This window comes from Salvelinus fontinalis, chromosome 3, assembly GCF_029448725.1.
Source record: "Salvelinus fontinalis isolate EN_2023a chromosome 3, ASM2944872v1, whole genome shotgun sequence".
NCBI lineage: Eukaryota > Metazoa > Chordata > Actinopteri > Salmoniformes > Salmonidae > Salvelinus > Salvelinus fontinalis.
In genome coordinates this window covers 41,183,857-41,211,586 of record NC_074667.1, presented here as the reverse complement: position 1 = coordinate 41,211,586, position 27,730 = coordinate 41,183,857, and the positions used below count along the sequence as shown (strand labels likewise).

The 27,730-nt window shown below is 43.1% G+C and overlaps 1 protein-coding gene and 2 pseudogenes across 1 annotated transcript; 2 read left to right on the top strand and 1 right to left on the bottom strand.

Annotated features, from left to right (window-relative positions):
* LOC129848407 (AMP deaminase 2-like) overlaps positions 1 to 4,938 on the top strand; it is a 59,123-nt pseudogene extending 54,185 nt beyond the window's left edge.
* A 1,505-nt stretch (positions 4,939 to 6,443) lies between these two features.
* On the bottom strand, positions 6,444 to 18,947 carry LOC129848471 (epidermal growth factor receptor kinase substrate 8-like protein 3). The gene is made up of 20 exons (XM_055915675.1): positions 18,858 to 18,947; positions 17,520 to 17,616; positions 17,319 to 17,389; positions 17,122 to 17,186; positions 16,818 to 16,976; positions 11,046 to 11,195; positions 10,868 to 10,944; positions 10,635 to 10,765; positions 10,209 to 10,378; positions 9,603 to 9,714; positions 9,078 to 9,151; positions 8,884 to 8,958; positions 8,488 to 8,633; positions 8,191 to 8,359; positions 8,063 to 8,094; positions 7,865 to 7,961; positions 7,641 to 7,748; positions 7,423 to 7,508; positions 7,093 to 7,225; positions 6,444 to 6,964 (listed from the first exon to the last, which is right to left on the bottom strand). The coding sequence occupies exons 2-20, from the start codon at positions 17,591 to 17,593 to the stop codon at positions 6,932 to 6,934; spliced, it is 1,962 nt and encodes a 653-aa protein (XP_055771650.1). The 5' UTR covers positions 17,594 to 17,616; positions 18,858 to 18,947; the 3' UTR covers positions 6,444 to 6,931.
* Positions 11,445 to 27,730, top strand: part of LOC129848575 (TRAF3-interacting JNK-activating modulator-like) — an 18,713-nt pseudogene continuing 2,427 nt past the window's right edge.

Sequence of the window (27,730 nt, the reverse complement as noted above, 5' to 3'; positions counted from 1 at the left end):
GCTTCCTCTCCTCTCATCCGCAGCCATTTTGTGCCAAGTGCTCTGCTCTGATGTTCTTTCTTGTCTCCAGGCAAAGAGTTACTGGCTGGGGCCCAAATATAGCAAAGAGGGCCCAGAGAGCAACGATATCCGTCGCACCAACGTCCCGGACATCCGCGTGGCATACCGCAGTGAGACCCTGCTGGAAGAGCTCAACCTCATCACACACGCTGTGCGCACCAAGGAGCTGGACAACATCGACGAGGAGGACACCCTCTCCATGGCTCCCGTCGGGGCAGAAGGACGCTAAATCAATCAACTCCTCTATTGCTCCCTGGATAGGTTTTATTTCATATTGGAGGAGATTTTCTGATCTTCGATCTGTTCCTCTGTCACTTCCTCTGTCACTTTTATCTCCTGACCCTCCATACATTCACACCCCAAATGATTTCCTTTGCTTTGTCATATGACCCTGCATGGGATGGAAGATCCCACAGTTAAGCCTGTGATTTGATGACGTGTTTGTACCCATCACTGATATAACACACACACACACACACACTTATTGCACAGTTTTCCTGTCCTAAAAGCTGCTTATCTTCCATCACACAGTCATGCTGCATTAACCTTAAAATCTAGTGTAACCTTAACATCTAGTGTAATATGAACATCTAGTGTAATATGAACATCTAGTGTAACATGAACATCTAGTGTAACATGAACATCTAGTGTAACATGAACATCTAGTGTAATATGAACATCTAGTGTAACATTAACATCTAATGTAATATGAACATCTAGTGTAGTATTAACATCTAGTGTAATATTTTCATAATGGTTATAACTTTTGAAGTAGGAAAGCAGATACAACTTAGCAGCAATATTATGAGTGTATTATCCATGGGTCGTCTTACCTCACGACACAATGCATAGGTTCCACACTACATTGTTCCAACAACACCTGTTCCGCACTGATAGGAACAGTCGCATGTAACTTAGAGATGCATGGAAACCATGGTAACACTTTTCTAAAGTACGGACGTACTGAGTTTAAAAAACAAACAAAGGACCAAATATGCGTTGCCTAGAAGCAGAAGTTGTGCACAATTCCAGTTTGTGTGTGCTGCTGGGTATCTGCTGGCTTTCATCTGTCTCTGGCTTCAGGAAGTTTCTAGTGCTTTAATAGCTAAAGGAGTCATCTCAGCTAGTCTCCGTGATCTAAATCAGCTCTGAACTAAAAAGCAAGCAGGACATCCAGCAGAGACACTGCAGCAGCCCTCAGGACATGGAGCTGTGCGCCTGACTGTGGTCTACTGCAAACATTCCATTCAATTAACATTAAGATAGATGTTATTTTTAGCTGCAGAAAAAAAAGAATCACATTAGTTATAGAATATGCAGCCAAAAAGAGTAGATGTATACTATTCCAGTACAGATGCATGATCTCTAAAGGATATATCTGTCTGTGGTAGAGTGGATGCTGAGAGATGTGAATGATGGAGCCAATCAACCACAGCATGTATTCCAAGCACAAGTCAAGAAGAATGAATACAGCAGCGTCCAAGCCAGGGGGGCTCCCATGCCCCACTACCATTACCTCAACAGTCACCATGTTCTTGGATATGGACCCTCCAAACCCCCCATTGCGTGTGTATGTCCCACTCCCACCCCTCACACACCCCTTGGTCCTCTAAAGAGATCAGGACAGACCCCAGGGACTGGCCTCTGGACCCACTATGTTGGTTATTAGTTAATTGTATGCAGTGCCCTGTATGCTCCATACCAGACTTACCAGTGCCTTTTGATTTGAACTTTAGGCACTAGCTAGCCTGTCACAGTCTAAGCTGTTCTCATGCTCTACTGCAACGCCTCCAACCACAGCATCTGTTCTCTTCATGCATTAGCATTTTTGCTGAACTAACATCAAGATGATGCCATTGGGACTGAAACCATGCTGCATGTTAAAGTACCTTCTCCCTTACCTACCCAGACCTTCCAGTGAAGTGGAAGAAGCCGTTTTACCAATGCTCTGCTTTGGCTGCATTTCCACCGTGCATCTTGTGTTGTGAATGCCTGCATTGAGCCATGCAACAGGAGTGGCTGAAAAGCTGCTTAAAGTGAGATGTAATGTGAAAAAGCAACACATGAGAAGCCAAGTAAGCTGAACGACTGTCATGTATGAAGTATGTGTGCAGTCAATGATTGTTGTTAGTTTGAGTTCTGCAAAACAAACTCATTCAGCTTGTCATCGCTATGGCAATGCTCAAACCGTGCAGGGACACGTTTGCATGGTTGTCATCGGGAACAAATGAGCTCACCCCCACCACCATAGTTGTCATGGTCACCAAAACAAGTACACACCTATCCCCATTATCTTGCCCAAAGACAAAGAGCCTCTTCTATGCCCGATTCACACTGGGCATTCATCTTGGATATTGTTATAACTGTTCTAATTGTACACTCCTATTAGATGCCAAGACTGTTCCAGTGGAATAAGTGGGCCCTAGTTGTAAATGTTCACCATGCATTGCATACCATATCTACCAGGCCATTTTAAAAACGTAAGATCGAAGCGTGATATATACAGTAAGGCCTAGATTCAAGCAGATCAAGTGTTAACCGGCGATAGCCGACACCCGCATAGCTGATGTTTTGGCGTCGGAGGTGGAACTGCGTTGGAGCTGTCAAATCGGTGAGCAGCTGCTCTTTATCATTGTCAAGAAGCCACACTCGTCCCACTCACGTTAAGAAGTTCAGAACGAGAAAGTGTAGTATATATAGAATTAATGACTCACAAATAGAAAATTATTGATTGAAATTATGAGGATTTCTATCAGCCTAATCAAGGTGTAGATTACATCTCACATTCCAGTGTTCTAATTTATAAACAAGGCTGCATGGGATTTCTCTTCATGCGACTCCGTGCAGCCAATGGCAATGTCCGCTTTAGCAATTATGCCAAGAGCTGCTTGTGGATTTGACCGCTCTAACGCAGTTCCGACACCGGTCAAACAACAGCCATGTGGATGTCGGCTAAAGCGGATCTGATGGAATAGACACTAAATGTTTGAGAAACCAGATAATTTAGGAGAAATTGTATGCATTCATCTCAATCCTGGGAGGCTGATCTGTAGCTCCTCAACAGTGAGGTGTTTCACTGTGAAGGGGTGGCATGTGTTGGACATAGGGTGAGCCTCAGAGTTGAATTTAATATATAAAGTGTATTTTTTTAAAGGCTATAGAGATAAACAGTTTATATAAAGAGTATATCAATATTTAGATTGCAAACTTTGTTTCGTTGCTGTAGATCATTATAAACTGTGGTTAAAGCTGAAAGATTTAATTTGTTATCATAATTATTGGCCTTGACTTTCACAGAATTTTACAATTGGACTTTTATCCAAAGTGACTTAAGGTCAGTCATGTGTGCTTACATTTTACATATGGGTGGTCACAGGAATCAGACCCGCTACCCTGGCCTTACAAGCGCCATTCTCTACCAACTGAGCTACAAAGAACCATGTATATTCTTTTCTTATTTGATATTTTCCTTGTTTGTTTTTCTGGTTGATTGTTGTGTTAGGACTGTTGAACTCGGTTTAATTTAGCATGTAGCTCTCTCAATAGAGTATCGAGGGAAGGTGATCAAGTTAACCAGGGTCATTTGGAAGAGTCTTCAGAAATGGTAGTACCAAGAGCCATATTGGGTATCCATCCCTGCCATTTATCTCAACCAGAGCTGCCTATGTAATCTGGCTATACATTCCCACCAAAACACCCACTCAGACATTGTAATCCTTCCCACAAACATACAGCCATAGACTGGACATAGACTGATACAAACAAGGCTTTTAAAACAACAACAACCATTTACTACAGCTTTTGATTTGATTCTTTAAAATAGTATTTTGCAGGGAATTAGAGGATACATGTATAATTTAAGGGTTTATGTCTCCGTATGTGGAGTAGGATGTGTGTAATTGTTGATAAAGGATCAGACATCCATTTTCAGGTCCAGGTATGGCTCACTAAGGGACTCAACGTTTCCAGTTCAGTTGACCTTACCTTTTCATTTCCATCCATCCATTAAAGATTGTCCATCAGAGTTCACATATCTGTTCTTTCAAACCTCACCAACTCCTGTCGTTGGTCTCAATCTGTACAATCAGTTTAGTTCCTTTGTTTGTTTATAAAATACAATGCTAGGGAACCTATTGTTTCTACTGTAGCATACCATAACTCAGAGACCATACTTTGTATTCTCAAACTTCACTAAAGACAGACATGTAATTCTGTCCCAATCGAAAGAACACACAAAAGTTCAATGCCGTTTTGAGTCCAAAATGCTGTTCTCTTGCAACGGGTTTCAGTAGTGCAAAGAGTCTTGGGTAATAGTAATAGACACTGTGTTGTCATCACAGAACACAAACCAGTTAATCAGTCAATCATCACACTGCGAGTTTAGTTCTTTGTTCAATCGATTTTCTCCTTGAAGAAATAGTATTCTTTTCACTTCATAATGTTGAATCCAAACAATTAGATTTTCACTTGTGATTATTTTGTGCTCAATTCATGTTTTCTTTATTATATATTTTCATGTTTTTACATGAAAGGTTATCTGCATGTTTTTTATATTATTGACGTGGTTTTCATTGTCTTTTTAATTTGTTGGAGTTAGGCCTCTGTTCAATCTGTATTGCTGAAGTGTTACAGATTGCGCGATAGCAATGTAAAGGTCATCTGACATATGCAGTGTTTACTGTGAATGCAGTCTCCGCTTACACAGGAACATTACCTTTACATTTCAATCACGCTGTAACGCTGAACTTCTGCGACGTGGATTGAATAGAGCCCTTAGTGTACTGTAGTCACTATCATGGCTTTAAATGAATGCCAATGTTTTACAGACTCTATGGTATAATGTCTGATGATTGAAATAAAGCATGTTTATTCATCTAATGTGTTGTCTGGTGTCATCCTTTTTTTTCTTTAAGGAGTAAGCTTATTGACTAATTTAGTCAACTAATATAGTTGATTTACAGTACAAAAATGTGGACACGCCTACTCATTAAAAGGTTTTTCTTTATTTTTACTATGTTCTACATTGTAGAATAATAGTGAAGACATCAAAACGATGAAATAACACATATGGAATCATGTAGCAACCTAAAAAAGTTAAACAAATCAAAATATATTTTAGATTCTTCAAATTAGCTACCCTTTGCCTTGATGACAGCTTTGCATACTTTTGGCATTGTCTCAACCAGCTTCATGAAGAATGCTTTTCCAACAGTCTTGAAGGAGTTCCAACATATGCTGAGCCCTTGTTGGCTGCTTATCCTTCACTCTGCGGTCCAACTCATCCCAAACCATCTCAATTGGGTTGAGGTTGGGTGATTGTGGAGGCCAAGTTATCTAATGCAGCACTCCATCACTATCCTTGGTCAAATAGCCTTTTTACAGCTTTGAGGTGTGTTGGGTCATCACAAAAACAAATGATAATCCCACTAAGCGCAAACCAGATGGGATGGCGTATCACTGCAGAATGCTGTGGTAGCCATGCTGGCTAAGTGTGCCTTGAATTCTAAATAAATCAGAGCCAGTCACTAGCAAAGCACTCCCACACCATCACACCTCCTCCATGCTTCATGGTGGGAACCACACATTCAGAAATCATCTGTTCACCTACTCTGCGTCTCATAAAGACACGGTGGTTGGAACCAAAAATCTCAAATTTGGACTCATCAGACAAAAGGACAGATTTCCACCGGTCATTGCTCATGTTTCTTGGCCCAAGCAAGTCTCTTCTTATTATTGGTGTCCTTTAGTAGTGTTTTTTTTTGCTGCAATTCGACCATGAAGGCCTGATTCACACAGTCTCCTCTCAACAGCTGATGTTGAGATGTGTCTGTTACTTGAACTCTGTGAAGCATTTATTTGGGCTGCAATCTGAGGTGCAGTTAATTCTAATGAACGTATCCTCTGCAGCAGAAGTAACTCTGGGTCTTCCTTTCCTGTGGCGGTCCTCCTGATAGCCAGTTTCATCATATCGCTTGATGGTTTTTGCTACTGCCCTTTATGTCTTAAAGTAATGATGGACTGTCATTTCTCTTTGCTTATTTGAGCTGTTCTTGCCATAATATGGACTTGGTCTTTTACCAAATAGGGCTATCTTCTGTATACCAACCCTACCTTGTAACAACACATGAAGAAGGAAAGAAATTCCACAAATTCACTTTTGAATATATTTTGATTTGTTTAACACTTTTTTGTTTACTACATGATTCCATATGTGTTATTTAATAGTTTTGATGTCTTCACTGTTATTCTACAATGTAGAGAATGGTAAAAATAAAGAAAAACCCTGGAATGAGTAGGTGTGTCCAAACTTTTGACTGGTACTGTACTGTATGTGGATAGACAGTTCCAACATTGAGATACATGCTTAGATTATAGAGACAGACTTGATTTGATATAATGTGATTTACTCATTGAAGAGTCCATACATAGCACTACCGAAGTAAAATATATGTCAATTGATTACATTACATCAACAACAACACGATACTATACAGAAAAAGTATTGTAACACATAACATTAATTTATACATATAGAAATGGTGACTTTAATAAAATCCTCAAGATCAATCATAGAATCAAGTAGCATCAACACTGGTTTTATAGAATACATATGGTTAAATATAGTATTGAAGTTAACAGCTGTCACAGAATATATATATATAGAGACTCTTTCTTTAAATATTGGATTATTAAATGAAACCAAAAAAATATAGAGCTTTGATACTTCCACGATACATACTTTTAAATGAACTCAGCTTACTCGGTGTTTTCAGTAGTTATAATCAGAATCTTTCTATTGCACAGCGAAAAGGGATAACACTTAAAGTCCCGACACATTTGTGACTCTCTGGTCCTCCCGTCTCCTCCCCTCCTAAGGCTCTATGGGCCTTACCTCACTGGCAAGCTGGAGTGGAAAGAAAAAAACAAAGGTCAGGAATAGGACTGGGATTTAGAAATCAGCTTGTTACCCATCATGTACAAGAATATAAATCAACAGTTGTACAGTTAAAGCCAGGGTGGTGTGGGACTTACAGCCATGGCAGACTTGATGTTCTGGAGCTGGAAGAAGACCCGCCCCCCCTCCTCAGGACATACTATCTTCAGCTCTTCTCTCGTCATCCCCAGGAGCATAGAGCCACTCAGCACACCCAGACAGCGCACCGTGCTGATAGACAGAGAGAGGGAGGGAAGGAGAGAAAGTGAAGGAGACATTTTTACAAATCTGGGAAAAGAGAATACTTATCCTGTCATTTCTCATACTCACTTGTGATTGACTACAGTAGTTGTAAATTACATGTATGCCTACAGTGATCACTAAGCTATAGCTATTGTGATTGGGAGTTTGAGTTTGAGTGCTCTTACATTTTACTGAAGCCCTTATACTCCAGCCAGGCCTTCACTTGGTCAGGCTTGGACCTCTTGGTTAGGGAGGGAGGACCACTGGTTTCCTGACAGGGGGGAAAAGGTCTTTATAATGACATACTCATACAGTAAACACCATACACATGGAGCATACACAGCATAATAACACACAGCAGGCTTTACAGTATGAAGTTTTGCTGAGTGTTGGGGTATCTTGCCTGCTTTTCCTGCTCCTTGTCCTGTGACTCAAGTACATTGTTGGGTATGAAGCCCTCCTCTCCTCTGTCGCTCCTTACTCGCCACCATTTCTTTGACGTGTCCAGTAGCTGTGGATGCACAGAGCACATACTGTACACACTCTTCTGTCAAAACCTCCTGTTGGGCGGGCGGGCAGACAGACTTCAAAGTGCTGTTAACATGTAGTAGTGTTGAGTAGGCTCACCTGAACCACCTCTCCCTTGGAGATGCTCAGCTCTCTGTTGTTCCTTGCAGTGAAGTCATACATCACACGCATGTAACTGGGGTTTGGCTCATCTGGACTGAAAACACATACATAGATCTATAGACGCACACAGACCAGCATGTATACATAATCATTACATGGCTTTTAAATTGTATATAATACTTTGATAATGCATACCGTGATGGTGGAGGCTTGAATGGGGCCGATCTCTACAGTGGAAAAGTTTGGAAGAACTTATTGAAAAAACCTTATTGAAATTACCCAGCCGGTACAGAACTATAAGATGCAGCTCACTGGACAAATACCTTTTCAGGGGTGGAGTGTGGACTCTGACTCTGAATCTGTTTCTGACTCTGCTGCCTTCTCTCAGGCTCTCTCCCTGGGAGAGAGTGGGTCAACTCCAGGGGCTGCCAACCATCATAGAACTCCAGAGTGTAGGTAGGGATGTCCTCATCATCCTCTGGCCATTTTGTACTGTTAAGACATCAGGGATACAGGGAGCCCTTGTCAAAATGTATGGAAGTACACAGAGCACCACTGACTGACAGTAACTCCCCATTCCCAGATACACATTGGTGAGTGGTGTGATGCATGTGTCCCACCTGGGGACATTCCAGGCGTCTCCCAGCGACTGCCACAGCTGGTCCTCCTCAGGAGTGGCCTCCTCACTCAGAAGACGGATACACTCAGGCTTCAGCAGGGGCGCCACGATGGTGGGGGGCAGCTCCTCAGGGCTGTGGGACACCACCTGGAGGAGAAGGGAGGGGGCAGCGGTAGGTGGTCAGGTAACTGAGTTTGAACTGTTTTAGCAGTTGATTCTACAGCAGCACTTGCCACTACGGGTGGGAAACAAGCCTTCTGAACTCATTGATAGGAAGATGTATCATGTACTGTCAATTATTTTAGGCTGGTTCAAAACACAACGTTGAAAAAGGTTCATGGGTGGGTCAAGAGCTGCGTAGAAAACAAAGATGGAGTAAGCAGTAGGAGTAACTTACAAATGCCAGGGTGGAAAAGAGGCAGTGGACGAATTCCGGGGCACTGGGATTACTAATCTTTCCATTGAGCTCCCCCTGTCACAGTGAACAGACCAAAGGTACTTGATTAAGCTCTCAGATTAAATGACTAGCATGTATTACATCATGAGTGTACAACACAACAAGCAAAATAGCTGAGATATTTTGATACACACCAGAAGGTTGAACCCGCATTTGATTTTCTGGAGACAGGTTTCAAATTCCTCTGCTGGTGGCATGCCTTTAATGCCTTGGAAATTAAACAAAAAAACAAATGGCATCAAAATACAAAATCCTCAGATCAGTTTCCCCACTGCCACTGCCATCTTGCACCTGAATATGGGATATCCCCAGGGGTTCAGGTGGGGGAGGCAAGATAAATTTTAAGGTTATTCCAAATGAAAGGCTCTGCATGGTCAATCCGGTGTCTGCAGAAATCAGTGTATTCATACTTCTTGTGCTTCACAGAGCAGAGCAGTTGAGTTTGTGTTTATACAGGACCTCCCGCCCCTAACATACCGCCCAAACCTACAGTCAACCAATCATGTCATTGCGGAGCTATACGGAGCCCTCTGCTTTGTTACAAAATGTGGGAGTTCCTTACTTTGGTTTATCATACCTTTAACTTTATACCCATACGGTAGCTCTGGCTCAATTGAACCACTGGTGTAGCCTTCTTTGGAATAAGGAGAAACACGCACCTTTATCCTTGTTCTTCTTCATTTTCTTTTTTTTCTTCTCGGCTTTGGCTGCTGCAGCAGCGACCTGGCCCATAAAGATCTCAATGTCATTGAAAACATGATTCACGATGTCCTGTAGAAAAACAGAGAACATGTTAAACAATATCCATATGCAAACCACTACATTCACCTTAAAGGGCAAATCTGCAGTTGCTACAACAATTTCTGGACTTATAAATTCATGATATATATATCCATTGATTCTTGAAGAATATCATTTATAAATGCCTCATGAGCTTAGTTCAACTGCCACAACCCTTCAGGACCCATAATATAAGCTTGTTACACCAATGTCTTTAAACAAAATAGATGTAAACAAACACTGCATAGCCTCAAAACATGCTTAAAACTATTATTTTGATATCACGGATGGACAGTCCTTGCATCCATAGCTCTGTCTATGAATTTGAGAGTGGTTACATTTCTCCTGCCCCATCCATCAGCTTTTTACAGGAACAGTGGCAGGACAAATGCATTGTTATTGTTTCAACTGCTGATTGCCCCTTTAAGCTATCATCCACAGTACTGCTAACATTAATAATATAATGATAGAGGCAGAGCACTGACCACATTCCTATCAGTCTCTGTGTATGGGCGTGGAGGAGAGACAGGGGCTGGCTCAGGCTCAGGCTCCTCCTCCATGAAGAGGTGCTGAACTGGTATTTCCTTCCTGGGAGGCAGGGGCTCTTCTCTGGGCATGGGCGGTGTAGGCGTAGGTACAGGTGTAGGATCTTCATCTATTGAACACATAGGGGTGAAACAGGTTGGTTTCCCACTTCCCACAGATTTATAAATACAGTAGTTATTGTTTTCAATATATTTGACCAAACCTTGACTAAAGCTATTTATCTGTCATTAACACAGGAAACAAACCCTTGAGTTTTTTTTACAGTGATCTAGGCAAGCCCTTCTGACCTCACAAGTTACAACCTTAGTCCTCTTGATCAATGGTTTCCTATAACTACTTTGGGTTGGAGTATGCCATTGGTTTACCATAGTCCGGAGCGCTCCATTGAGCTGAGGGATCTTTGGGAGGAGTCCATTCTCTCTGCTCTGGTGGTGGGACAGCATTCTGAAGATTCCTAACAATTTGATGGCCAGCCATAACTTCCAGATTGCTCCTGCTAGAGATAAAAAGAGGTTAACCCAAAGAAAATGAGCACATACTAAGGTAAGCTACACCGTTTTAAATGCACTGTTGTTGTTTTGGACTGTTTTGTTGTTACCTGTTGTTGCTGTGAATGCTAACTTCATCTCTCTGGTGAGGGAGCACTCTCTCTAGGTCCCGTTTTATGAAATCGGCCTGAAATAAATCACTAACATCCATTTGCACAGCCATTTTGAAACATAATGGTCCTAATACAGTCTGGAGACATGTTCAGGGATGCATAACAGTCTCCTCACCCTGAGGTCCTCACACTGGAACATGAAGACACTGGTGGTCCTCTTGCTGCGGTCCTTGACGGTCGCGGTCAGCAGGGAGTTGTACACACAGCTGTCCATCACAGCCTTCAGCTCCATGATGCTGCTCAGAGCCAGGGACTCCAGCTCCTCCTGAACCCCACACAGGAAGAGGGGAGAGGGGGAGAGGGAGAGAAAATAGTAGGTCAGGAATCAAAACCCCCTTGGATTTTTTCACATTTTGTTGCGTTATAAAGTGGGATTGAAATAGATTTGTGATTTTTTTTGTCATTGATCTACGCAAAATACTCCATAATGTCAAAGTGAAAAGAAAGTTACACATACGTGTACAAATTTACAATAACTAAATAACTCGAATATAGTAGTTGCATAAGCATTTCCCCCTTTGTTTAGGCAAGACTAAATTAGGGCTCTATTCAATACACAACGCGGAAGTTCAGCGTTACAGCGTGATTAAAATTTAAAGGCAACGCTTCCGCTTAAGAGTAGACTACATTTACAGTAAAAGCTGCATGTCAGCTCAATCATAAAATGACCTTTTATATCTATTGCGGAATCTGTAATGGTTCAGCATTACAGATTACATACTACAGCCCTTAGTTCAGGAGTAAAATGTTCCTAAACAAATCACATAATAAGTTACATGGAGTCACTGTGTGAAATAATAGGTGTTGACATGATTTTTGAATGACTACCCCTTCCTCTGTCCCCCATACATACAGCATCTGTAAGGTCCCTCATTCAAGTATTGAATTTAAAGCACAGATTCAACTACAAAGACCAGGGTGATTTTCAAAGCCTCATAAAGAAGGGCAGTGATTGGTAGATGGGTAACAATAAATATATCAGACATTGAATATCACTTTAAGCATGGTCAAGTTAATAATTATGCTGTGGAGGATGTATTAAACCCCCTCAGACACATCAAAGATACAGTCAACCTTCTGAACTGAGCTGCAGGACAAGAAGGAAACAGTTCAGGGATGTCACCATAAGGCCATTGGTGATTTTAAAACAGCTACGGAGTTCATTGGCTGTAATGGGAGGAAAGTATGACCTAAATGGCAGAGTGGAAAGATTCAAGAATAATGCAAATATACAGAATAAAACTATTCCAAAATATGCTACCAAGGCACTTGTACTGCAAAAATAAAACGTTTTGACCTAAATGCAAAATGTTATGTTTGGTGCAAATCCAACACAACAAACACATCACTGAGTAACTGCCTCAGTGATGGTGGCTACATCATGGTATGGATATGCTTGACATTGGCAAAGACTGGGGATAAAAAAATAAATGGGATAAAATAAATGGCATGGGGCTAAGTGTAAAGGGCTTAATATGGTTGTATTCCAGCCACTAGGGGGTACTCGGATGAAGCCCATGGGAAATAAAGAAGAAAATATTATAATCTCATAGAAAGGGAATACATTTGGAGGCACTGCTGAGATTTATTTTCATGTTAGCACCGGCCCATATTCTTTGAACGGACAACGAGTGAGAGACGTTGGGAGAGTAGCTAGCCAGCTAACGTTAGCTGGCTAACCACCAAACGGATTTGAGCTATCTTGCCATTGTTGTTGTTGTTGCCACGTGAGGGAAACGTTGTTGGATAAAATCGAACAGAGTTTATGGGCTTTAACTGAAGACAATTGTTGTTCTGGAATAGGAGGTGTAGATGACTCTGAAGTAAAAGGAAAGAGCCATTGCACATCACTGCGCAAACTGATTGAGGATTACTATGAGAATGAGGATTTAATGGAATCAGAGGATGAGGGAATGTCTTGGTAGCTTCAACCGAAAGAAGAAATCAAAGGAATATCGGACTCGGAGGATGTTGCGAAAAGTCTGCCTACAAGTTCCAGCCAGTCAGTGCCAACGACGCAAATGGACAGTGAACCCAGCGGAGAGAAAGGAGCTGCGGCAGGACGAAAAGAGGTGGGAGGGCCTCCTCAGCTCAGCTTCATCTGGAGGGAAAAACAGACATGATACTCTACACTCTAGGGCACATCTTGAGGACACATTATGCAGAGAAGGATGCTACTGAAATGTATCAGAAGTTGACTAAAGCAACACAAAAGCCGGGAGAGTCTGCCTTGGACTTCCTAGTCCGAGTCTTCGACATGAGACAGAAAGTGTTATTAGCCTTAGCTCGTGCCCAGTCAGGACTGAAATATGGCACAGTTAGTCAAGAGCCAATGCCTGCGCAGGCCATTGTTATTTGATTAACAAATGGTAACATCAGGGCAGAGATGAGCATGCATCTCCAGAATATTAACACCAGTGATGAACTGTTGCTTGAGAAAATGCAAATTGCCAAGGGCAATGAAAAAGGCATGCAAAGGCCAGGATTTCACGTAAGTTCACACCCAACAGAGTTAATGCAGTACAAAGTGAGGATAACGGGGAGGAATGTGCACAGGGAGAGCCCCCACAGACCACAGTCCGAAAACAAAATAAATACAATCCCCTCCTGAGTAAAATTGATGCGAGCAATGAAGCAATCAAAGAACTGTCAGGTAGCATCATTAGCACAGTCAGTACAGGGCCAGGGTGACAGTTCAACAGAAATCGCTCCAACAGAAAATCAAATACAACCAACAGAGAGAAAAGAAAATGCAAAAGTTATTATGGACTGGTCGACAGACTTGCCAGCATTGCTACAAATGTGATAGGCATTGGGCAGTAGGGTGTAGAATCAGGGGCAACGCACAGCTAACGTCTGGGGGTCACAACCATGGAACGGGGAGTGACCTCAGATACATCTAGTTCCATCCAGTGTTGCAGAGGCTGCAGTGCAAAGGGAGAGAGAACCTCAGAGAATACAATACAGAGAAACTGGATTTGAGAGTAGCCAATGGCACTGAAATTCCCTTTCTGTGTTGGATGGACATTTTTTTTAGTTTGCTTGATCCCAAAGCTGATGTCTTTGCAGGAAAATATTTGAGGGTTCCCATATTGAAGAAAGAGTAAGAACAAAAAGTAACAATGAGCCCTCTGAGCTGATGTATACAGTAAAGATGCTAAGAAATGCACTTAAGCTAGGACAGGGCAAGGAAAAGACTCTACTCAATCTGCATCAGCACTCAGAGGAATGTACACAGAGAAATGCTTGCTTACAGCATGCAGACGTGACATTGTCATTCCAGGTGGACAAACAAAATGGATTCGTCCCTGTATCCCAAGAGAGGCCCCCTTCAATGATGAAATTGTGTTATTTGAACCGGACGTGAGAGTGACCTGGGGCCTGGACCTACAAAGTCAAGTCGTGAAAACATCAAAATGCCCATCTTGAAAAGTTGACATTGCAGTAGTGAATACTACCAAACATGACAAACAGTGATAGGAACATTACAGAGAGTGGTAGCGTGTCACCCAGTTCCTGTGCCCAGTGGAGAAAAGGTTACTGTAGCACAGACTCATGACAGATCCCCACTGGAGCCTGGCCCTGACACCAGTCATATAGAGTGGTGGGACCCACCTGTAAATGTACAGCACTTGAGCCAAGAACAACAAGAATTAGTCAGACAGATGCTCGGATAGGAATAAGCCATTTTTGCCTAAGGTGACATGGACATAGGGTGCATTGAATATCTCCAAATGCCGATAACCTTGACTGATAACATACCAGTGGCAAAGAGGTTCAATGGTGTGCCACGCCCCTTGTCAACTTCATCATTACCATCACCTCTGGTCTGTGTACGGAAAAGGATGGGTGTTGATTACAGGGAATTGAACAAGAAGACTGTTCTAGACAGGCATTCCATACCCCGTATACAGGAAATACTTGGAGGACTTTAGGAGGACTTTAGGAGGAAACTTATGGTTTACAGTTTTAAAGGATAGGCATACCACCAAGGTCTTGTGGGAGAGGAGTCCAGAAAATACACTGCTCCTTGGGCCTTATGTCAATGGAACAGAATTCCCTTTGGCTTATCAAACAGTCCCTCTGTCTTCCAACGAAGCATGGAGGAAAGTTTAGAAGGTATAAGAGATATGGATTCCATATTTGGATGATGTGCTTATTTTCTGTTATTTTCTTCAACATGTGGAAGATGTCCTTTACGTACTCAAGCAGCAAAATCAATGGGGTATTAAACTCAGGGCTGATAAGTGAGACCTATTCAAGAATGAAGTCCATTATTTAGGAAAAATAATTTATACTAAAGGTTACAGAATGGATATTAAATAAATTGTAGCAGTGCAATAACTGGGAAACATGTGAGAGAGCTGGGGAAACTACTGGGGTTTCTAGGGTACTACATGGGCTAAAAGTAAGAACTTCTCACAACATGCAAAATGTCTCTATGACTTACTAGCAGTGAAGTCGGAGACCCCAGCATCCGGGAAGCGAATGACCTAGATAGCTATGCAGTCGGGACAGGCTCTGCCCCACCAGAAAGTTACATGGGAGGATGCCCACCAGAGAGCATTAGAACACTTGGTGAGTGTGTTGACTAATCCACCTGTGCTTGCTTACCCAGATTTCAAGGACCCTTTTATCCTGCACGTTGATGCCTCTGAAGAGGGATTGGGAGGTGTGTTATACCAACGACAAAGTGGCAACCTGATTCATTGGATATGGCTCCTGCACTATCACACAAGCAGAGAGAAACTATCCCCTTCACTGGAATTCTTGGCCCTAAAATGGGCAGCGACTGAGCGGTTCCGAGATGACCTATTTTATGCTCGCTCTGTGACAGTGTACAGGGATAATAGCCCCTTGACATATGTACTAACTACAGCAAGACTGAATGCCACCGGTCATCGCTGGGTGGCGGAGCTGTCAGACTTCAATCTCACACTGAAGTATCGTCCTGGAAAGGTAAACATTGACACAGACTTTCTGTCACGCTCTCCTTTGCATGCTGAGCATTACATGGAAGAATGCACCGAGAAACACTCACCTGAGATGGTAAAAGCAACACTCAGTAATGTTCAGGCACAACAGCATGACTGTTTAACTTGGATGTCCGCGGTCACACTAAGGCCATTAGTGCAAGAGGAGCTGTCAAGGTGTGGGGGAACAGTTACAGACCGGCGGTCTCCACACGATCTCATGCAGGCTCAGTTAAAGGATGCAGCTGTATCTGGAATCTTGGAACGATAAAGGCAAAGGACTAAGCCTAAACCAACAGACTGACAACAAGAGTGATGCGAAATCAAACAGTTACTGCAAGAGTGGAACAGACTCCATATCTCACCAGAGGGATTATTACAAAGGAAAACAACAAAAAGGACACAAATTGTTGTACCAAGTCAATACATAACACTAATTTAACAGGTACTTTCACACTAAAATGGCCCATCTAGGAACAGAAAGCGTGTTGAACTTAGCACGAGAACCCTTTTATTGGCCATGTGTTCAACATGACATTGAACACTTTATCACAAGTGTTGCACAATGTTGCACAATCCATGTGTGTAAAGCTCTTAGAGACTTACCCAAGAAGACTCACAGCTGTTATCGCTGCCAAAGGTGATTCTAACATGTATTGACTCGGGGGTGAATCCTTAATTCATTTTCTTTTTTTAAATATAGAATATTTCTTCCACTTTGACATTACAGAGTGTCTTGGGTAAAAAATTACAATTAAATCCATTTTAATCCCACTTCGTAACACAATCAAATGTAATGACACCTCCTGTATGATCTTTCTCTAATCTACAACACTCAATGTATGTTAGTAAACTGTGGGTATAGCTATGCTCACCCAATGTTTTATTGTCAAGTATAAAGTGGGTGCACCAACCTTAGTCTCGATGTCTGTTAGCAGCAGTTTCCCATCCCGCACCTCCAGGACCATGTCCTGCCCCCACACCCGGCCCATCCCATCCAGTATATTCAGCCTCTCAACACAGTCATTCACATCACGCACCTCCTCACCATCCAGGTCACAGGTGAACAGATGCTGGAGAACAGACATACACAGGGGTTATACATGCATTTGGATTCACAGAAATAGCTGCATAGCTATTGTGATCAAACGCAGACCATTATCAATGCTAAATGATTAGCATAGTACATTCATTATATTAGATTAACCAAAACAATACCTCTACTCTGTACTGGAATTTGTTCATCATCTTGGTGATAGAGTCCGCATACTCCTTCCTCTGCACTGATGGAGCACATGGGATGATTAACATCGTATGCATAGTTGCGTTTCACAAAACATTCCCCTATAACAAACAATGCTTTAGGTAATCAGTTTCAACTGCTCTAGGTCAATTATGTTTTTCTCTTTACTTACTGTATATTGACTTGGCACTTGGTCTGGACAAATTTGATATCTGTGATAACCGATCTTCCACTGAATAGCCACTGCCACAAGAAAATAGAGAAAATAGCATAATATAGATTTGATTTCAGAGACTAAATATTCAAGAGTAAACAATAAAGAAACCCATAAAAATAGGTTATAGCTACAGTGCAAGCTCTAGAGAACACCTACTTGGACTGGACGGACTGGACAGATCCTGCGTAACTGCTAGAGTCCAAGCCATAGGGACTGTCACTCCTGTACATCCTGGAACCCCTGGGTCACACACCTGTAACATAAGGAGACAGAGATACAGAAAACACACAAGAACATTTTGGCACAAACATCAACCACAAGAGCATAATATAGTGGTAACTACTGCTGCCAACGCAACTGGTACTTCACCTACCTTATTGGCCAGTGATACAGTAATCACCTGCCATTGTTGTTAATATTATGATTCTATTCAGTAGTTATTATACAGGATGTGTTATGAATAGGGTTGCAAAGCTACTGTTTAATTGACTAAAGTTACAGGAATCTTCAGTTATTTTAGCATTAATGAAAAAAGCATTTAATCAACAATGGCATTATTTACTCTCCAATGATTGACTTTTTTCACAACTGCCATCAGTTTGGCGCTAAAATATTTACAACAAAGACATACTAACGTAGCAACAACAAAAAAAGTGTGGAAAAAATATATATAATGGATATTTCATGCTGAAACCCTCATATTAAACACCAATAGTATTCACTAATTTGATGGTTTATATTTTGGATGTTTGACAGCTTTGTCATTCTATTATTATACCTTTTTTCTATCATATTATTTGATTATTTTATATATTTTACATGTGATGAGACCACACTGAGGGCCAGAGATAATTGCAGACACCTGTAATAATCTGAAGTACCCAAAAAGGCCACTAGATGTCATCTGATCAAATAAAAACAAGAGCAACACAAGCAGCTGAAAATGTTGCTATTGTATTAAGTAAAGTCAATGATTGAACAATTAATCAGTGCCAAATATCAGAGGATGATTTATCATGGTTAAACTATGGATTGACAGCAAGCAACACATCATATTTTTCTGTCATCAATTTCAATCTTTATTAGGGCTAGCTACATAGTTTAGAAATAATTAAACTTACAGCAGGGGAAAGGACCCTATATGCTGTAGAAATAAGTATTTGAGATACTCATACCCAAGTTAAGCTACATTAAAACAAAATGTTTCAATCAGCACCATATATTTAATAAAAATGTACAGCTCTGTTTCCTATTTGTTAACCAGTGTCTCCCTCTAATGAATAACACACAATAATAACAAAAGTCAGTCTTGTAATAAAGTCAGTAATAGAATTCTAAATTCAGCTCAAAGACTTTACTTTTCAGACTACTAGCTTTTATGTAACACTGGAAAACACTCATTGCCATTTTCATCATGTAAACATTAGCCGATCAACCTCTCAGCAGGAAGTACACTGAAAAAACATAGGCCTACCTATGTTCGAGGTACCTTACCTGTTGTGTCCGGCAATGTATTTTTTGTGTTGTTTATGGATACATCTATTTCTCTCTTCTCCAGATACCGTTCATATTCCAGGCCTGGGGTTTCTATTGCGGAACTCTGAACAAATACTACCAAGACTTCCTCATAAAAGACAGGGGCAAAGTCCAGATTCAAAAGTGCATTGACCCATAGGATTGAAAGCATCCAATAAGGGTGTTACTGTTCAACTGAGTGTCAAATTCCTTATGGGAGAAGATGCCAAAATCGTAGTCATTTATACTCAGGTCCAGGGCAAGGGTTGTGGGTGTGCCTGATACTCAGGACGGCATCCCCACAGAGCAAAGGTCTCTGTCAAGGAGGGATCCTGGACCCTCCCATACAAAGTCCTGTAAATCACTCCTGTTGTCAATCTGTTGTCAGTATGATAGCTACAATACATTCGGAAAGTATTCAGACTCATTCACTTTTTCCACATTTTGTTACGTTACAGCCTTTTTCTAAAATATATTAAATAAAAATGTTGCCTCGTCAATCTATGCACAATACCCTATAATGACAAAGCAAAAAACAGGGTTGTATAACTGTTTACATATTTATTACAAATAAAAAACTGAAATACCTTATTTACATAAGTATTCAGACCCTTTGCTATAAGACTCGAAATTGAGCTCAGGTGAATCCTGTTTCCATTGATCATCCTTGAGATGTTTCTACAACTTGATTGGAGTCCACCTGCGGTAAATTCAATTGATTGGACATGATTTGGAAAGGCACACATCTGTCTATATAAGGTCCCACGGTTGACAGGACATGTCAGGACATGTCAGAGCAAAAAACAAGCCATGAGGTAAAGGGAATTGTTCGTAGAGCTCTGAGAAAGGATTGTGTCAAGCAACAGATCTGGGGTAGGGTACCAAAATATTTCTGCAGCATTGAAGGTCCCCAAGAACACAGTGGCCTCCAACATTCTTAAATGGAAGAAGTTTGGAACCATCAAAACTCTTCCTAGAGCTGGACGCCCGGCCAAACTGAGCAATTGGGACAGAGCTCCAGAGTTCCTCTGTGGAGAAGGGAGAACCTTTCAGAAGGACAACCATCTCTGCAGCACTCCACCAATCAGGCCTTTATGGTAGAGTGGCCAGACGGAAGTCACTCCTAGTAAAAGGCACATGACAGCCCACTTGGAGTATGACAAAAGGCACCTAAAGAACTCTCAGACCATGAAAAACAAGATGAAACCAAGATTGAACGCCTGAATGCCAAGTGTCACGTCTGGAGGAAACCTGGCACCATCCCTACGGTGAAGTATGGTGTTGGCAGCATCATGCTGTGGGGATGTTTTTCAGCGGCAGGGACCGGGAGACTAGTCAGGATCGAGGGAAAGATGAACGGAGCAAAGTACAGAGAGATCCTTGATGAAAACCTGCTCCAGAGCGCTCAGGACCTCAGACTGGGACCTTAGACCGAGGGGAAGGTTCACCTTCCAACAGGACAATAACCATAAGAGCACAGCCAAGACAACACAGGAGTGGCTTCGGGACAGATTTCAGTTTTCAATTTTTTATCCATTTGCAAAAATTTCTCAAAAGCTATTTTTGCTTTGCCATTATGGGGTATTGTGTGTAGATTAATGATGATTATTTTGTTTTTTATCAATTTTACAATAAATGTGGAAAAGGTCAAGGGATATGAATACTTTCCAAATGCACTGTACATCAGAGTCAGTTGAGAACAACCTGGAAATGTGAAATGTGGCTCAAAGTTTGTACATATTCTAAACAAATACCTTGTGGCACACTATAAGCTTGGGTTTATCACTAGCCACAGTACAACTACATTGTGCAGACCTACAACTCTCCCACACCACATCTCAAAATGTGAGTTTCCTACCACTGTTACTTCTCTTATGCTTTTCCCATGTGTGATGTCAGAGTGAGGATGCAATGTGGGGGGTCATTATAGAGGAACAGCAGTGTGGTTTCTCTCATTTCCTGTTATGAAAGAGAGTCAGAAGTAACAGTTAGTGAATTCAAAGAAGACAGACGTTGAGACGCGATAGAGAGACAATAGGCTGCTAGCTTCATTGAATGTGTTCAGGTTTGTTTTTGCTACTCCTATGATCACACTCACAAGGCTTCATCTGTGGAGGAAATGTTTTGTGATTTTGGTCATGTGTAACGCTCGTCTAAGGGAGGAGACTAAAGCGCAGCGTGGTAAGTGTTCATTTTAAATGTAATAAATAAACTGAACACTGAAACAACAAAAAAACAACAAAGAGAGTGAACGAAACAAACAGTCCTGTCTGGTGCAGACACAAAACAGAAAACAACTACCCACAAACACAGGTGGGAAAAGGCTACCTAAGTATGGTTCTCAATCAGAGACAACGATAGACAGCTGCCTCTGATTGAGAACCACACCCGGCCAAACACATAGAACTAGACAACAAAGAACACAACATAGAATGCCCACCCCAACTCACGCCCTGACCAACCAAAATAGAGACATAAAAAGGATCTCTAAGCTCAGGGCGTGACAGTACCCCCCCCCCCCCCCCCCAAAGGTGCGGACTCCGGCCGCAAAACCTAAACCTATAGGGGAGGGTCTGGGTGGGCATCTATCCGCGGTGGCGGCTCTGGTGCGGGACGTGGACCCCGCTCCACCTTAGTCTTGACCCACTTAGGTGGCGCCTCTGGAGCGGGGACCCTTGCCGCTGACCCCGGACTGGGGACCCTCGCAGCGGGCCCCGGACAGGAGGGCGACTCTGGCAGCTCCGGACAGGAGGGCGACTCTGGCAGCTCCGGACAGGAGGGCGACTCTGGCAGCTCCGGACAGGAGGGCGACTCTGGCAGCTCCGGACAGGAGGGCGACTCTGGCAGCTCCGGACAGGAGGGCGACTCTGGCAGCTCCGGACAGGAGGGCGACTCTGGCAGCTCCGGACAGGAGGGCGACTCTGGCAGCTCCGGACAGGAGGGCGACTCTGGCAGCTCCGGACAGGAGGGCGACTCTGGCAGCTCCGGACAGGAGGGCGACTCTGGCAGCTCCGGACAGGAGGGCGACTCTGGCAGCTCCGGACAGGAGGGCGACTCTGGCAGCTCCGGACAGGAGGGCGACTCTGGCAGCTCCGGACAGGAGGGCGACTCTGGCAGCTCCGGACAGGAGGGCGACTCTGGCAGCTCCGGACAGGAGGGCGACTCTGGCAGCTCCGGACAGGAGGGCGACTCTGGCAGCTCCGGACAGGAGGGCGACTCTGGCAGCTCCGGACAGGAGGGCGACTCTGGCAGCTCCGGACAGGAGGGCGACTCTGGCAGCTCCGGACAGGAGGGCGACTCTGGCAGCTCCGGACAGGAGGGCGACTCTGGCAGCTCCGGACAGGAGGGCGACTCTGGCAGCTCCGGACAGGAGGGCGACTCTGGCAGCTCCGGACAGGAGGGCGACTCTGGCAGCTCCGGACAGTAGGGCGACTCTGGCAGCTCCGGACAGGAGGGAGACTCTGGCAGCTCCGGACTGAAGCCCGTCGCTGGGGGCTCCGGACTAGAGGGCGTCGCTGGAGGCTCCGGACTAGAGGGCGTCGCTGGAGGCTCCGGACTAGAGGGCGTCGCTGGAGGCTCCGGACTGAAGGGCGTCGCTGGAGGCTCCGGACTGACGACCTTCGTTGGAGGCCTCGTGCCATAACTCCTCACTGGAGGCTTCGTGCCATGGATCATCACTGGAGGCTTCGTGCCATGGATCATCACTGGAGGCTTCGTGCCATGGATCACCACTTGAGTGGAGAGACACACAGGAGGCCTGGCTCTGGGAGAAGGCAGGAGGGTTAGGGCTTAGCACAGGCACAGGACTCACCAGGCTGGGGAGACATGCAGGAGGCCTTGTCCTTAGCCGAGGCACCGGATACACTGGGCCGTGGAGGCGCACTGGAGATCTCGAGCAAAGAGCCTGCACAACCCGTCCTGGCTGGATGGTGACTTTGGCCCTGCACGTGTGGGGCGCAGGCACAGGACGCACTGGGCTGTGCAGACGCACTGGAGACACAGTGCGCAGAGCCGGCACAGGATATCCTGGACCGTAGAGCTGTACTAGAGGTCTGGAGAGCAAGGCTGGCACACTCCATCCTGGCTCGTTGCCCACTCTAGCCCGGCCGATGCGAGGAGCTGGGATATAGCGCACCGGGCTAAGAACACATACTGGAGACACCGTGCGCTCCACCGCATAACACGGTGCCTGGCCAGTACGACGCTCGCCACGGTAAGCACGGGGAGTTGGCTCAGGTCTCCTACCTGACTCCGCCAATCTCCTCGTGTTCCCCCCCCCAAAAAAAATTCTGGGGCTGCCTCTCGTGCACATTTCCTCGAGCCAACTCCTCGTAGCGTCGCCGCTCCGCTTTAGCTGCCTCCAGCTCCTCTTTAGGATGGCGATACTCTCCCGGCTGTGCACAACTACCCACAACACACAGGTGGAAAAAGGATACCTAAGTATGGTTCTCAATCAGAGACAACTATAGACAGCTGCCTCTGATTGAGAACCACACCCAGCCAAACACATAGAACTAGACAACAACATAGAATGCCCACCCCAATCATGATACATCATGTATCTGCCTCCTGGTGTTTCCTTATGTTGTTAGTGATCCGTCTCTCAGCTTTGAGTCAGCAGGCTTCTCGTACACTACAGCTAGTTTCTGATTATGGCGAAGCTTCACATACATAAAGTAGGACTTCATACCGCAGGTGTTTGAATGTCAGGCTTCATTTCTTTAATTTAATTAATGCCGAAAGTCATGCTTGCTTTCTTAACTTATCTCAGCTCAAAGCTGAATGCACTGCATCCTATTTTGACACACCCATAACCATTCATGCTATCTTTGAAGAACCTGATGGACTGATACTAATGTCTTATTCTGAATCCTGCAGTTAAAGTTCAGCTACCAAAATGGATATACAAAAAGACCTCAGGAGGAGACGACCTCAGATGGAGAGTTATGACCAAAAGCTGGAACAACGGGCAGCAAAACATGAGTTCTTGAACGATCGCAACAATGTGACGACATGTCGCAGCCCAGGACACAAGCTGGAGGCCGTCTGGAAGAGTGAAATGCAGCATAAAAGACAGATGGAGTTCCAGAGAAGGAGACAGTTTGTCCAGGCTGCCACTCCTCAGGCAGATGAAAAGGAGTCAAATAAGGAGACCAAAGTCACAATGAGGACCAACAGGCAGAGAGTGCTACTTATCCACAGACAGTCCCTTATATCAGCAGAGGAACTGGGGATCACCTGGCCAGACGTACTCTCCATCAGGAAGGTAAACACATGACCTGTATGACATAATAATACACATTGCCCGTGTGACATAATGATACACATTACCCGTGTGACAAAATAATACACATGACCTTTATGACACAATAATACACATTACCTGTGTGACATAATAATACACATTACCCGTGTGACATAATAATACACATTACCTGTATGACATAATAATATACATTACCCGTGTGACATAATAATACACATTACCCATGTGACATAATAATACACATTACCTGTATGACATAATAATACACATTACCTTTATGACATAATAATACGCATTACCCATATGACATATTACACATTACCTGTATGACATAATAATACACATTACCTGTATGACAAAGTAATACACATTAACCTGTATGACATATTAATACACATTACCTGTATGACATAATAATACACATTACCCGTATGACATAATAATACACATTACCTGTACGACATAATAATACACATTACCTGTATGACAAAGTAATACACATGACCTGTATGACATAATAATATGCATTACCTGTATGACATAATAATACACATTACCCGTATGACATTGTGTTATTATATGTCTGTTATACACAAATACTGGAATATTCGGTTTTGTCAAACACAAAAAAGGTGTGTCACAGTTGGAAAACTGTTTCATCAGGCATCGTGGATCACCTCACCACCACAAGGGAGAGGAGGGCAAAACAAAACAGTGGCTCACTCTGGCTTCTCACAGACATTCTCTCACACTTCACAGAAACCTACACTAAGGAAGTGTATGGATATCAGAGATAGAGGTCAAATATAGAACTCTTATTTTGGTATTTCAATTTCAACATACTTTTTTGGCTTTGAGTTTGTTGGTGAACTTCATTATCTTCCTCTCTCCCTGTCAGTAGTTCAACAGGAGAAGAGTGGCCTAGTGAGCAATCAGCTCCACCAGAGGAATGCTTTCTGTCAGACAGAGTAAGTACAGTAAGCGACTGACCTTTACATGAAGCCACTGATCTGTTGAACTGCTTATCTGTCATGTATAACACTTTGACCTCTGACCCCCACTCCCTATCATTCACAGGCATGGCTATATCACCTTGAATGAGGCAGTAAGTAACTCTGATGTACTAGATCTCTGTACTAGATTTCAATGTATTTTTCTCATTCAAGTATGAGCCACAGCAATGAGTCACAGTTTCCATCTACATTATCATTCTGACAAAAGACATCACTATCAGTTGTGTTGCATAGCAACGTACAGTTGATGTTATGATATTTGAACTCTTGTGGGTGTGTGAGACATACATGGTTCACCACCCATAATAACAATATACTGTATATGATGTCCCTCCTTGCTCCACGTTGGGAATATACTTTATGCTTATTGTGAAAACGCCCTCACTCTCTCTCTGTCTCGCTCTCCGTCCTCTATCTAGGACCTCCTTCAACTTGCAGAGTATCTACAGGTGTGGAATCCTGTGCTGCTGACTCCTTAGACTAATGCAAACATTATGGCTCGACACAGAGGTCAAAAATGCTAACATATTTGAATCTAGAATGATAATCCATATAATTGAGACATGCCTTTTAGTCCGAACCTCCACCTCACTTGTATTATGGTGTATCTCTTTCCATAGGAGGCTCTGTGTCGAGAAGATTCTCTGAAACAGAAGCTGTCTCTACTACAGCACACCACCTCTACTATACTGCTCTCACAGGACAATGTCTGGAAGGTTAGGACCTGGATCTCTTATACACTGATGTGATATCCACAAATGTCCCTCTACCTTTGCACATCTCTCAATCAGACTCATGTATGCACATTGAATTACTGTATTTCTGTACCATACTCTGTTTCATGAAGGGACTGCCATAAAGTTTGGACAGTAGGTTAATGTTCTGGGAAACTGTTGTGTTGTGACATAGGGTCCTTAAGGTGTCTGGTCCATCACTTCTCTAAATGAGGTAATACTGTGTTTGGTTCAGTGATCTAGTTTAAGACAGGCTGTGGTTTCAGAGACGAGTTCACAGCGTTTCCAACATTATTCTACTGGAGGAGCTAGTGGTCTAGCCTGCATCGTGTCACTGAGAAGCTGAGAGAGAAACACGAGAAATGTACAGAGAGAAATGAAATGGCACAGGAGGCGTTTGCCACCGTCTACTAGTTGCTATCTGCTTTTCGGCCTTTCTACCTGACTGTCACTATGTTTCCTCTCTCTCACACGTCTTATCTTTCTCTACCCTCACAGATCTGTTGTAAAGAGGACAAGATGAAGGGGAAAGACTGAGGCACTAGAGTCACAGCTGAAGATCTGTGGACAGGTGTGTTCAGGAACATCGTCTGTACCTATGACTTACAGTATATGGATGCTCATACAAAATCACCACCAGGCTGAAATCACATAGAGCAATCATAATTTTGCTGACTCGTCCTCTGTTTCTCTCAGAGGCTGTCTAGGGATGGAACCAAGATGCTGCTGCTACAGTCAGAGCAGCAGAGGCAGGAGGTGGAGGAGATGGCTGTAGCCGCACTCCAGAGGGTCACTGACCAGACGAACAAGGCCCAGGACAGGGCTCACAGCCTGGAGGTAAGGGGTCAGACAGGGCTGCATTCTGGATCACGCAAAATAGCACTGTGTTCTATTACAGTCAATGATTAATTACATTTGTGTGACTCAATTTGAGAAATAATAGATTCTTAGAGTTTCGAATGAATAAGAAGGGACATCTTAGGAGTTTCACAGCATGTGTATTTTGTGTGTCCCCAGATGCCACTGCAGACAGCACAGGTTCAGTCATCACAGTGGAGAGAGTGCTATGAGGAGGAGAGGATCAAATGCACCCAGATGAGGAAGTCTCTGGTGCAGAACATAGACAATATAAACCTATTACAGAGCCAGCTCGAGGTACACACACTCACACATATATATACATATATATTTACATGTATTTCTGGATTGAATGAGCAAATGACATAACACAATAATATATGCCTATGAAGTATCTAAATATGTCAGATAAGAACCAAAAGCTGTCTTCGGATATCAAACACCATTACAGGTAAGTGTGAAAACAGGTACACGTGTCAAAATGGGGGATATCCTCCTTTAAGTGGCGAGGTTGCTCTTTGCTGAAACAAACTCCAAATTATGGCTTTAAGTAAATTAAATGGGATTTACTATTTCTTGACAAATCCTGCTTAATCTGATGTTTAAAAAGTTATAGATTACTTATCCTAGTAAATAAATTCCCAGCATAGCATACCCATTGACTATACATTAGAATGAGCTTATTATCATTACCGATATTATGGTTCTCATTACCGAAATGGACCTGAAAATAACATGGTATTGAGAAATGTGTGTTTTAGTAATGAGAGGTCCTTAGTTTAATCTGCAAATAATATGAGACAGACATTATGAGTCAGAAAAAAATTGACCCCATCACTGAAGCCTATTCATGCTACCATGGTTGTAAGGTTATGGTCCTCTGACTTTTTTCCAATTTGGGCTTTTTAGCCATTTCGGTAATGAGAAGGTCAAATGGGGTAACGGGGGTGTTTGAGTATAAGAACCTCATTCTGAAGGCAT